Source organism: Diadema antillarum, unplaced genomic scaffold (assembly GCF_040938485.1).
Source record: "Diadema antillarum isolate AM-2024a unplaced genomic scaffold, OU_Dant_1.0 scf00000028, whole genome shotgun sequence".
NCBI lineage: Eukaryota > Metazoa > Echinodermata > Echinoidea > Diadematoida > Diadematidae > Diadema > Diadema antillarum.
In genome coordinates, this window is record NW_027270917.1 from 5,648,893 (window position 1) to 5,663,620 (window position 14,728).

Below are 14,728 nucleotides of genomic sequence, written 5' to 3' on the forward strand. Positions count from 1 at the left end.
AAATAATGAAGATCTTCACTATTTCCGGGATTACATCTCTGCCCTGTCAAGAGGCCAGTATGCTACCATTTTTAAGCAGCAATGTGTCTGTAATGAACTATCACATTTTCATCACCACTGCAAAATTAAAAGTTTATACTATATGCAGCATTTATTTCACCAGTATATTTCATAAGTGGTTAGTTTAACGACTGAAAACTACATTGTTGGAATGAAAAAGAAGTATCGTGACTTTTTAAGAGAAAAAATTGAAAAAATATATCATAAACAAAGCGATATCCCAGCCATTTCAAAACTGATTTTCATCAAATAAACTCTGAATTCCTCTTAAATGCTCTTTAACACAGAGTATTGTGCAAAAAAGGTTAAAAGCTGAATCCTCATCTCAACCAATACTACACCATCCCATTAATTTCATGACTATGACTCACAAAAAGTCATAAAAATGAATTTGCCACAAAAACTGTTCACAATTTTTATTCCCATCTACTTTTTTAAAAGCATCCAAACTATTAAAATTACCTGCATATTTCTTAACTATTTTATGACTTCTGGGGAGTCGTCTACAGCTTTCTCACAATGGCAAGTAGTGAAAAATGATACTATATGATACATGTAAAAATAATATCAGATATTTTGAGATTAATAATAACCACATGGCTTCATGTAGCTGGAACAGGCAGATCAGATTATCATTACTGCTGGTTCCCGGGGTTCTTGCCCTCTACACACATAGACAAAAAAGCTTGACTTTTTAACATCGTTTTTAAAAGAATTCCCTTGCTAGGACAAAAACAGTTGGGCAATCATGTTCTATTGTTGCTGGGATTTGGTGACTAATCAGATTAGAAGAGAAAAAGAAAGAGGGTGCATCTAAAATGATACTCATTCTCTTTTCTTTCTGGTCCTGCCCACTCCTTAGTGTCTGCAGTCAAAGGCATGTGGTATTTGAGCAATGAGGAAGTTGTTTTGTTTTCCTTGGTGTCCTCCTACTTTAGCATGACAGACATTCACAGCTGCACCTTTGTGTACCAAGACCCTACAAATAGTAGGTAATGGTCATTCTCCTTGGGCTGTGGTCAGACAGATGTGTCTTGACTGGTAAATGAAGAAAGAAATCCTCTAAAGATCTAGAATCACACCCTGTTTCGTGATCACCCAAGATAGAACTGCCCTTGCACTGTACACAATGCTGTTTTCTGAACAAAATTACTTGATTGCCAGGCAACTCTGTTCTCATGACATTACATGTAGCTCTTTCCCACTGAGATTCTAAAGGGCTTTTTACACTTGCAAATTTTTGGTTAGTCTCGTACCAATGGTGGGGCTAAGGGGGGGCCTTAGTCCCACCGTTGGTACCGGACTTTCCTTAGCCCACTTTCTGTTTACACTTGTTTTTGCTAAAGTGGGCTAGTCCCACCGATAGTACCGTACTATCTGGCCCTGCAAAATAGCAGGGTTAGCAACGCAATTGCGGTGCCAAGCAAGCGAGTGTAAACAGAACGAAAAAATAATCCGGGGCTAAGCGACGGGACGAAGTCCGACCCCCCACTGACCAATCAGAAACGAGGTAATCAAGTGCTGCCGGTGCGTGCGTGTACAGTGCACAGCGTTATCATGAATATTCATGTGGTTTGGAAAGTATGGGACTAAGAAATACGAGTGTAAAAAGGTCAATTTTCTCCTTAGTCCCGGAAAAGAGCTTAGTACGGGACTTATTGGCGAGTGTAAAAAGCTGAAAAAATAGGTACGGGACTACCGATAGTCCTGGGTCAGAGAAAGTCCGGGGTTAAGAAACACAAGTGTAAAAAGGGCTTAAAAAACCTCTGTGGACTATGTAAACAGGATCTAGATCAGATTTCCTTGGGCAACGGCTTACAACGTGGGATGGAAGTAGGATTAAGCAATTTGTGTGTGTGTGTGTGTTGGCGTGACTAAACAAAAGTAGGATAATTACTATTGGTATATTAAGACAGGTATGCACACTTGATTAAAATCACTGTATATGGCATTTAATCTCTTTCACAAAATTACCACCACCAAAACAACAACAAAAAGGCAACTCCAGTGTTGCTTACAAAGGAAAACTCTATTAACATGATAAAAGCTGCATATTTGTAAAACCCTATTCCCTTCTATGAAAATTGTTTGAATGTTTTAAGTTATTTCATTTTCACTTAGCTGTCTAATTCATTATGAGATGACCGAATTGACAAGCACATCCCAAACAAAACGTGGAACAGATCACATGTAGGCCTACATACAATGTACTGCAGGTCTTTTGTATATTCCATGATGGCATGATGCACAGGAACATTCTAAAGAGGAGAATGAATCTGGGTCTCGTGCTGGAATGCTCTGTGATATGGCTAGGAGTGGGTGTCAATGACTTAACACGCTGAACTGTATACCTGTCTCTTCTCAAACTGACATCCATATCTCAGCTGATGACATTTACAGAAGAAGACCATTGCTCCTTGCGCAACTCCTTGCATTGCAGACATGGTAGATGACTGCCTTAGCCTCATTCAAGGCAGCCTGAAATATCACTGCTGATGCATCCCAACCAGGAAAACAGAAAACTTATCATCATAGGTATTTAACTCTGTGGATCTTCTCAATTGACATTCTGTCAGGTGTACTAATGGTTTTGTTTTCTTCAAACTCTCTCTTTCTGTTTTTCAAATCATTTGACTGAAACCAGACACTTTCTCATCAGTACTGAATGAAATCACCATTTAAAGGCAGTGGAAAAGTTGACATACAGCACATCAAATATGATATAGTAATTAAGCTCAGATTCAAAGGATTAAATCCATTGGAGGAAAATGAAAAGAACTATATTACTCTTATCACAAACCAGAAGGGCACCATGGTAGTTATTTAGATGGACAGATAGACCTGGCTTATTGTGATAAAGTGTACCAATACCCTGGAAATCAAATTTGTGTACAGCTAGCATATACAGATATATATAAAAAACAGCCATATTTCACCTGTGATAGCCCCTGAAAGGATACATATTTTGATAAAAACAGATCATACATGTATCTTTATATACAATTTGGCACTTGAGCTCCATAAGTTCTGCTCTGTAAACACCGGTACTGATGTACATGTTCTAGCTATACTGAGTATACATACGTTTTTTATGAATAATAGACTACAGATGTGGTTGTCCGTTTGGAGAACAACAGTTCAATCATATATACCCTTTCCGAGAACAACAGTTTAATAATATAGTAGGCCTATATCTACCTACTATCAAATAGACTAAAGATGTGTTCGTCCTTTCAGAGAACAACAGTTTGATACATATCCTTTCAGAGAACAATAATGATATATATCTGTCCATGAAAGTTTCAGGTTTTCCCGAAATATCTTCACCAAGACTTGCAACTGTTACTTCATAGGCTAATCAAATTCAGTGAGCATTGCCAAAAGTGCACCTTAATCCCCAACTTCTGGGAAATGTTAAAAAATAAATAAAAACATCTTGATGAAGACTATCTGAACACTGATCCCCCTGGTAGAGCCAAGGCCAATAGGACCTAGATTTCTAAGAAACTTGGTTGGCACAAGGAGCGAGGGAGAGTCAAGTGCAGCCAGGAGCGGGTTGAGATGAGGATGATGCAGATGCCAGCTCCTGGTGGCATAACTCAGTCCTCCATGGTGTCATCTCATCACATAGTTTTCATCACAAGTGGCTCCCATCCTCCCCCTTTTAGACTTCATAAAAAGAGTTGGTTTATATCCCCTTGTAATATCCTTATTAATTTGAAATTTGAGATTTTGTATTTGAAACACTTCTGCACATTTCGAAGTAAGAACAGGAATGTTGCAAGTATTTTACCAATTCAAACATGAAGCCACTCAGTCCTGCTTATTCAGTCAACATATATCAGTCTACAAATGACTACACCAAAGAGATTATTAAAAACAAAAATGAATATGTACTTACATGAAATATCAGAATTAATTGGGATGCACATACATTTACGTAAGGTAGGCCTTCATGTATTTCCATTTATAGTGAATCCCTTGCTGCATCAAGTGTATTATGTGTGAAAAGGGGGGGGGGGCTATACATGGAAAGGTGTGTCAAATAATTTCTGTCTTTCATGCACGGAAAGTCGTTCAGACTGAATAACCTCTGAGGGTTTCGGTTTCATTATAAACTGGTTCTCCTCGGGTTTATCATGAAGAAGCAACACATGACATAAAATGAATTGGTAATATACACAAACATCTGTCTGTTCCATAGACTAGTTTTCATTATAGATGGCCAGCTGTGGGCCATGTGATGCTTAATTGATACTGAAGTAAAAAGTAATAACACAGGAACCTAAATAACTATCCTGCTGACCCAGGGCAGCGAGTCACTTCAGTACAATGGTATGCACTCTATGGATACACTGTCACAAGAGTAAGACATACCATATCATGTCTCATGAAAAAAAAAAAATCTCAACTACCCTTGTATATATGGGGATATATCATAAATTTGTTTCATTATGCCATTGCCACTTGCCAATTCATGATATCTGCCTAATAAGTCAATTTAAATCAGTTAATGTTTCATTTGCGAGTAGTCCACACAATGACGATGCAAGATTGGTGATCCTCAATGTAGATACAGGCTGATAATTGAGGAATCAAAGATCACAAACTATTCTCTACACCTGATTAAAAAAGGGCAAGAATTACCAACTTGTTGATATGTTTGTTCTCTTGGTAGAAAAGGTCAATCACTTTTATGATTATGAATGCAACAAAATTGATTTCCTGAATATATTATTTCTATGGCAATTAATCCCATCTCCACTCTGTAATGAGATAAAGATGAAGATCCACGAAAGCTTCGGTTGTAAGGCACAGTTGGGACAGCAAGATGATGCAGTACTTCTGCTTCTGATTTAAAAGATTTCACAAAGACTAGAACCAGATGGAAATACACGAAAATGTTTGATCATACTAAGCCTGAATATGGCAGGCTGAAAATGGTGAGTGAAATGGCAGCTGGCTTGATGGGGGATGACAGCAGAGAATGCCCATCTCTGGCAGATAGGGGGAGGCTGACCTACAAAGTATGTCAGCGACAAATCTACCCAATCACTGATCTGCTTCCGAAGTCTAGAACGGAACGCTTAACTTCGGAATGCATTGTTTTTTCTGTTACATTCCTGATCTAGATTTCTCACTGGCAAAAGAAAGCCAGTTTAGTCTCCAATCCAATGACAAATGTCAGTATTCATGCATGAAGCATTAGAAAGGACATATCTTCCGGATGGCACTTGTCACTTCATATTGAAATGAAGTTCAACAACCTATCGACGTCTGACAGCTGATTTTGATGTATATTTTTGACGTAATGTTGTGAGCATCACCATGACAAAATCAGGAAACAATATTTCTGCCAGAGCGATCATGCATCTACTGGGGATAAACAAGAAATAGACAGAATCACTCACGGAGATGTTATGTTTTTATTACCATTATTATCATCATCACCCTCAACTTTTTTTTTTCCTTTTCTTATTTTAGTCATTGGCACAGACTAGTCATTATCATCATCACTTCATCTTGGGATTTTACAGTTTTGGATCTATGATGCCATAGCTAATGATATTTGATGTATGTTATTCATGAACTGTTATATATGCTTCCTTTCCTTTCTTATTCTTTTTCTTTCTTTCTTCTCTCTACCGCTGATCCTCCCTTTATATATATATATATATTTTTTTTTTCCTGGCAAGTTGATGTACAACTATAATGATTATATTTGTTAACATTATTATATTTCAGAATCTGGGAAATGACTTTGTGCAATATTGGTGGACTTAGAAAGAAATTTATATGATATGATGATATAATCACTGATATCGTTTCTGTATGTGTTGATTTATTTGCTGTGTTGTATTTCAGTGCGAGTTGGTTTGGGTTTCAGTTTATTACGGGCTGACGGGGGGCTGATATTGGGAAGTAACAACAGGGAAGGTTTTTGAAGTTTTTAACATCATGCCAATGGAGTCCGTTTTTATGCAACGTTTTTATACAATTGTTCTTTTAAGTTTAATTTTGCATACATGTCCGGTTATTTATTTATTTGTAAAGTGCTATTCCGTGTTGTTCTTTTTTATGTATATATTGTATTTGTTATGCTTTGACATTTATATGTGAAAATCCCACGATGAGTTTCCTGTAATGCTTTTTATTGGACGAATAAAAATGAATTGAATTGAATTGAATTGAATTGAATTCACAATCAGACTGTGAACTATCAGACAATGAAGTGTGGATATATATCATCTGATCTGGTGTCAAAGGAGACTTACTGGTCCTCAGTCATTTTGAGTTGTTTCTATCAGTCACTAATTAGCAGTGAAGAACTATTTTCAATATCCATAATGAGTCCTCATCATGAAGCGAATCAGCCAAGAGATAGAGAGAAATTAATACTCATTAGTACTATGAACATATGGGCCTCTAACTTAACCTGTCTTTCAGGAAAGGTTACTGTATAACTACATTCATCATAAGGATTAAATTTTTCGCAAATTTCAGGAATCACAGTTGGATCGTGACTGTAGTGCATTTATGATAGCGTTTGTGTCAATTTGCAAAAATGTCTGTTACCTCTTCATTCGCAAAAATATCTGTATGCGAAAATGACAGCTTATACAATATTCTCATACATGTAGTTGTAATACAAAACACACCCACAGGGCGGTGAGTTGGCTCAGTCGGTAGCGCGTCTGCCTCACGATCACGCGGCCCGGGTTCGAACCCGAGTCTGGACTGAGCAATGTTGTGTGTAAACATACCGTCCCCTCTAGCAAGAGGCAAAACACTCTGTCCCTCGGATAGGACATAAAATGGAGGTCCCGTGTATGAGAGAGTCACAGCTCATGCACGTAAAAGATCCCGCTTCATTCATTCATCGAAAAGAGCAGGGTGTCTAACCCGGTGAAGTGGTCCCACCGCACATCCAACTGGACCCCATGGAAGACCAGCTTAGTGTAGCTGAATATGGGCTATCCAGCCATCTTCACAGATGGAAAATGAACAACAACAACAACAACAACCCAGTAACTATAATGAAATGTGTTTGTTATTCTAAGTCACATTATAAAAGTTTTTGCAGATGAGTATGCACGAATTAAAACTTCTACATCTTTACCTGTATTCTGACTACAAACCAAAACAAATTTCTTTTGTTATTGTTCTGTTAAAAAAAAAAATCTCACTCACTAATATTATTCACTCATCATCTTGCACACTATTGAACAGTGAGTTTGATACGTGGTTAAACAATTCCAGTCAAGCCAATCACTAAACATGAGCTACCCACTCAGTCTGGCTACATGTAGCTGTCTGACTGTCTGTCTGTCTGACCATCTGTCTGCTGCGTATTCATTCAAATCGATCATTGGAACCATGAATCTTCCTCAACCATCCCTCTCAGTTTTACAGATATATATGAATATATATCTCTGATGAGACGCATGCCACAATATACCGGGTAGACTGTCTCTTTATCTCTCTCTCTCTCTCTTGACGACAGACTTGCTGGAGTCCCACTCCCTGCGGTGCGAGAATCTTCTGCCTGACCTGTCGTGTTTTCGCTCCTCTCATTGATGGAATTCATCCAAGCGATTTCTCTGCGCCCAGGGGGAAACAATTCCATTTTGAAAGCAATCAAACACCTGAGCACCCATGTGGCCCAACCAGAACATGACGCCAAAGGCAGCCAAGTTCACATGCAATAACACAACAGGATTGTCACTTGTACAGTTGTATGTCTGGGTGTGGTCAAACGACCTCAGTAATAAACCGCAAAAAAAAAAAAGTGGTTGACCTTAATTTCAGAGAAAGAACAGCAGTGCATGTCCACATGTTTTGAGGCTCTAATTGCCCAATACATGTGTTCGTTCTATTAGCATACAGATGGGTGCATGGAGGATCTCCTCATTTGTGTTACATGGAATATCTTCATATTCATCCCACCTTTAACACCTTTCCGTACCCCAAATGTACCTCCACTCTATACAACCGTACTATTTCCTACTTTGACACAACACCTTCTTCGCTCGTGACAAGAGCTTTGCTTTATACTAGTAATTCTTTCAATGAATCGTCAGGTACCTTTGCTGATCACATATTGATTTGAGCAGAAAAACAACACAAAATGATAACTCTCCCTTGTGGTATTCACAGACCTGTCCAGACTGCGGAATTGTCATTTATAGATCACCCCTGCAGAAATTTGCTTCTCTTGCATTCCCTCAAAGTACAGGTGCATTCATCACATTCATGAACATTAGATTTGATGAGACAATATTGCACAGCTTACAATTACAGAGTCAATCTCTCTAAACTTTTTATCCCGTTTTCATAGGAGGGCCTCACCACAATATGGTAGACGTAACATAATGGACTTAATTCTGTAGTTTCGTACCATCTCACGTCAGAGAAGCTAAAAAAAAACCTTAAGGAATTAGGCTTTCAACATAATCATGATTTAAAAGATTGAGACTAAAATGGATTTTATTATTTGGACAATGATTGTTGTAGTCAAATTCACTTGTTCTGTCATTTTTCTGCGGTTCTCTTCATATCAAAGTGCATTTAATCTGATCCCAGCACAAGTGCAGGCAGGCCAGCATCACATTTCCTTTTTAAGACCTTTTGCCCATCTTTCAGAGCCGAGGTCGAGCCCTTGATCTTTCATGTATCCATCCTGACCCCTGTCCAGAACTTCCAACACCCAGCATCGAGCAAGACCAAAATAGACTGACCACCTCTTAACTTCACAGTAACTGAGCCAAGTCTTGCCTTTTTATGGCTTGGAGTTCAACGTCAATCTGTCTGTAATCTCCGATGGTGATCAGATATTTCTCTGCCTGAGATGTGGTCATTTATATAAAGGCAGCCGTACTGGATGTCCCTCGGCAACATTTCCCTTCTCCGCTTCCAATATTTGGGCCAATGTCACCCAGCGCTGCAGTGTAGCATTAGAGGAATTTCCTATTCCCCTTGGAGCAGGTCCCAACCGGCTAACTGGCTTTAAGAGTCCTAATTTTCCCCTTCCTAGCTTTCTACAATATCTTTCTTTCTTTCTCTTTTTTAAAAACATCTAAAAAAATGACATATCCAAAGAAAACTCAGCACCATTCTCACCCACCGGCTTTTGTACGAAGAAAAACAAAACTATTCCCCCTGCTGATGCCTGAAATGAACACAGGAAATGTGGATATTCATACTGCCCTCTTTTATGTCAGGAAGACAAGCTTGGATCTATATAAAAATCCAGACGCAGTGTGAGCTTTAATATCAGGCACAACAAAGAGACACTCAGCCACACACTACAGCACAAAGTTGAAGTTGAATGACACATGATACTAACGACATCCTTCTTTGAAGGGAATTTCCACCCATCACTCTTTGATGCTTGTTAAACACTGTATGTTCATGTGTGTGTTTTTGTTTTTGTTTTTGTTTTTGTTATTGTTATTTTTATAGGGAAGTCCAATATAAAAGTTTTTGGTTGATATTTTAATGACTTTGCATGTGAGTTTCTATTGGTACATTTTTTCAGAACAGATCATACAATATATTTGATTAATAGTTTCAATAGGATTGATTAGATCTTACATTTCCATTCCTCACGTCATGATCATGAATTTATAAAACTGCAGAAGCTACTATTGCAAATGCACAAATTCAGGATGAATGAAAGCAGTCAAACTCACCTGGAAAAGCTGCTTGAGAGAGAAGAGTGCCCTGCGAAGCTCCCTTCCTGTTGAACTCAGCAGCTTTTCTGTAGAAAAGAAAAGAAATTTGACAAGTTGATTTAGAATCACAAGCGAACAAAATATCACAGAGTTTGTTGTCCTCCTTGTACACTTTACTCTCATTAAAAACAAAAACAAAAACAAAAAACAAAACTAAACTAAATGTCTGGCAGGATATGTGCCATCCAGATTGAGACAAGAATGACAATTAGCTTTTAATGAAAAAATACTTTCTCTGTGTGATGTACAACATGTACAGATATTCATGAAGGATTCACAAGTTTACAAGATACAAGATGCCTGTTTTCTTGTCATTATGTTTGAAAGCACAAACATATTTTTGTTGCCTGCAATTACTGTAAAACATGATATTTCAGCGGCATGAAATTTTTGTGAATTGAAGCCGACGGCCTTTTTCACGGCATGAAATTTTCGCGAAGTGCCTGTGGCATTCGATGCATATAGTGTAGACAAGAGCCTTCACAGGCATTTTAATTTTGCGTATCTTGGCTCTCACGAAATTTGCGAAATTAAAATGCACACGAACATTCCTCGTTTTACAGTACCTACACTGTACTCTAGAGAGTTTACTTGCATCTCTAGTACACATTTACCTTCTTACTTTGAGAAACTCCTTTAGAAATAGGATAATTGAAATTACCCAAAAAATTATAAATGAATTGAAAAACAAATGAATGAAGTGAGCACCCTGTAATGGCCACAACGTTTAAAAAAAAAAATGACAACATTTTCTGACATCTATGGTATCTGAGAGCAAAGAAACTTCCATCTGAATCATTCTTTATTGAAATTGTCATATAACGGTCAATGATTAACACAAATAGATTTGTCACGATAAAAACTGGCTGATCAGCTACTGTATAACTCACTACACTTCTCAATCTCCACAGACCTTAAAGGTTGAAATACAACCAAAGACGACACATTTAACTTGAGCCACTCCCGAAGATGGAATTCAATCACTACATTATCAATCACAAGCCAAATAAAATTGAATTAAAGCTTATTAATATTAGGAACTGAAACAGATAGTTAACTTCGTTCAAACAGTCTTCAACATACTGGACGCATTCCAGTCCACATTCTGTTGTATCTGTACATCTAGTCACTGTCTAGTCTGTTTGCACAAATTTGATTTCAAACTGTGTCAAAGGGAAATTCAATTTTGCGATCAATTTCTGGCTAATAGTGATGTTTTCACCTCACCAAACTGACAACATTGCATGACACACATGTTATGAATCATACAATCATATACAGGCCTGTGTACAACTGGCTGAGGTGGCACTATCCTCTTCTCTCTCCCTCTATCTATCTACAGCTTGTATCTATCTATTTACATGTATCTCTATCTATTTATCTGCCTGTCTATCTATCTACTACGCCATATATTTCACAAGTCTAAATTTTCGCAAATCGGGACTTCCCGACAATTTGGCGAGTGGTTTAATTTGCGATCGTGGAGTCCTGTACTGAACGCAGAAATGTATGTATACGCATACGTCACATTCATATCGGCATAAGAGTCAATATTTTCGCATGTTTTTAATTTCTCAAATAGCAGCCTACTCGCGAAATTCACGAAAATAAAAACCTCGCAAAATATTCCGCGTATACAGTATCTATCTCTCTGTCTGGCACATGAGAATGCATAGATCTGCAGTGTCACAAATCTGATCTATCAACATTTGCAGTATTCATGTCATTTTGTTGAATATAATGTACATCAGCTTTAATATATACATTTTTGTATGCAACTGAATTCCAACTATCCAATCACTTGTGAGGCTTTTCCTCTTTGTGAACCCCAAGTAAAAATAACATCTCTGTGAGTTTGGATTTGACCGAATTCTGCATCTCGTGGTGTGGTGGGGTGTAGTCTTTAGGAGAACTCTGTCATGGTGTAACTTGGAATTGAAAGCTTCTCAAATGATTTTACTATACAAAAGTATCTAGACATTGCAGTATTCACAACCAAAATATATACCATTACACCGGTCACTGAGCTTTCAGAATTTCTAAACACTACCACTGTTGATGCAATTGCCATGGTGTTCTTTATCTTAGAATTTATTTTACTTTATGTCATCTATGCATTATATATCTTCTTTACTTTTGCAATAACGCATATAATGCATCTCCCTAATTCTTTCAGTTTTTCGAAAATTTGCACAGGCACGCCAAACTTGGCTGTAAAAATTTGTGGAAAGTACACATGGTTGGGAATAATGCAGACATAGTATGTATCTACTGGGTGGTAGAGAGTGAAGTGTATGCTCGTAAATGAACTTTTTCCCATAGCTCAAGTTATGAGCACTTCTTCTGCGACATCCACAGGGGTGTGGGCTGGTCTTAAAAAAAAAGCATTCAAACATTCATGCTTTATATACTTCTTCCTCTTATCACGGACAAGAAAACTTCGCATGCCATATCACACATCTCAACAGCGACTTTTGACTTCAATTGTTTTTATCTCCAGCACTGCATACAATTTGTAGAACAACATTTTGCTTGCTCCCTCACCCTGCAATTGTGCAGAAGCGAGGAAAACGTGGATAAGGAAGAAGTGCATAAATAAACATGAGTTCTACATACATTGGACTAGATCGCCCCCGGATGTCAAGGAGCAATTTTATCAGCATCTTGTATTTCAGGTATCCTGAAACCTACTTTAGATTTACATCCTGTATGATGCGCACCTGACAAAATTCTAATTTGATTGGTCAAAGTACATTTATCATCAGCTAGTATTAGCAATAAAGATCTATACTTTCAAGACAAAAAAAAAGTTGGTTCAGAATGCTTTAATAGTTGGTTACACAGTAACTCAAACAATTATAACCATGCAAACCTGCTATTAACACAAAGTGTAATTTTACATATTTTTTTGCAAAACACTGATTAATGCTGATCAAGATGCCTAAACACACAAACACACACACAAACTTGATTTGCCACTACATGTATTTTATAGTTCAGAGAATGCACAAGCTTTGAATATCACAGAAGTATGTGATCCAAAAAAGACCAAAAAAAAAAAAGTATGTGATCCAAAAAAGACAATGTACATTATGGTAATGCATGCATACATTACAATTGTACTTGTAGGTATCCACCACTCCTTGGTCATGACATGTATCAAGCAGGGTTTTCATAATTACACTGACCTTTAGATCAACTTTTGTTTATTACAACATGTATGTTTATAGCAATAAAATATAGTTACTCGCAAAGGTACTAAAAAATGAAAATTCTGAAATGTACGTTCCGACTTAACTTCAAAACCAAGACCTACTTCAAGATAGTATACGCATGTTGTACTATATTTCATTTGGGACACACACACACACACACACACACACACAAATCAGCCCTCAGTATAATATGTTAGAAATCAAATGAGCATCATACCTGGAAATGGCAAACTGTATCAAATGTCAGCGTTCAAATCAATTTCATTACCCTTGCAAATGGCACACACAGTGGACTTCAACTCAAGATTGACAAAACACATTACATACATTGGAAACTGGAACTGAATGCATAAACCATACGCACACACAAGGTTGCATGCAGATCATCGTTACGCTAGATTGGAAATCTGGGTTACAACACTAATCGACTTTGATACATGATGTACGCTAGCATACTCAGAAAGTAACTCAAAGACATTTCACTTCAGAACTCTCTGGAAGAAATTGGTGACCTCCAAAACCATATTTAAAAATACCCTACCTGGGAGATCCTTCCCTTTCACGTTTCTGAAATGGTCAATCATGATTTTTTTTTTCCTTAGTTTGCTCTCTCCTTCCTTCAGTCAGTCATATTCCACAATAAAAGGACACAGATAGGCAACAAGGGAACCACAAGGAACACGCAGCGCGACTGTGTTGATAGGTCCGCGGCCAGCCAGTATCCACACGCACAGGTTCAAACTAATCGGCACCGGATAATCCAACGAGACGAGGGCGAGACAATCGGTGGGTACAGATTCTTCCTGAGTCACGGGGAGCGCAATGGCAGATGAGGTGCCTCACCGCCAGCAATAATATATCTACAATACTATGGAGGTAAATTCCACTTTCCCTCCGTTAAAACAACTGGGGAGGGGGGTAAAATTGATCTGGTACAGCAGAGATGGTACAAAGAGGAAGAGAGGAGTTATGTACAATGTAGCACAAATCACAGTAAATGACTGACATGCCGATTGTGTTGGCAGGGGGATAGCTTCGCTGGGCCGGCGGACTCCCCTTAAGTCACTGCATCCTGTCGTGACGAAATCATTGCGTCGTCGAGAAATCTCTTTCTCAGGCGGGCGGGAGGCGATTTCGGGAGCCGGCTCTCCGTTGTCGTTGCTGTTTTGTTTCACCCTCCCTGCTACACCCCCTACCAACAGAAAACTTTCTGAGAGTTGGAACCGACAGGGTAAGAGAAGGGAAAGGATGAGCCCCTATTTCACGCTGTGAGCGTTGTGGTTTCGACCCCCGTACTGAGCATGTGCATTAGGGTGCACAGTGGAGAGCAATAGCTAGCTAGTCTCGCTGTTCATATCAAATATAGGCCTTGTATCATTTTTTTCTCAATCCAATTCAAAGACTATCAAATCTCAAAATTCTCATGAATGAAAACAAATTGAGGTCAAGTAAACATTCAAAACTGCATCAGTTCATTGGACTTCTTCACTCATTCTTCTACAACGGCCCCTTCTTTTTCATCAGTTGATTGTTGTGAGCTTTAAGAACAACAGCTTTCTCATTTGTATAGACAGAATTGTGATAAAGAGGACAAAACTACAAACATTTTTTTTCGAGATGAGAAGACAGAGCAAAGACCCAGGACCTGGCTTGAAAGAGAGAATAACATCCTGTGTATGTTGTGTATGTGTCATGTTAGGCCTCCTGCATAATTGATTA

At 38.2% G+C, this 14,728-nt stretch overlaps 1 protein-coding gene across 1 annotated transcript in view; it reads right to left on the bottom strand.

Annotated features, from left to right (window-relative positions):
- LOC139736144 (FH1/FH2 domain-containing protein 3-like) overlaps positions 1-14,728 on the bottom strand; it is a 184,544-nt gene that overhangs the window by 132,492 nt on the left and 37,324 nt on the right. Inside the window, exon 4 of the mRNA XM_071646877.1 lies at positions 9,753-9,820. Within this exon, the coding sequence (XP_071502978.1) occupies positions 9,753-9,820 (68 nt within the window). The remainder of the gene's footprint in view (positions 1-9,752; positions 9,821-14,728) is intronic.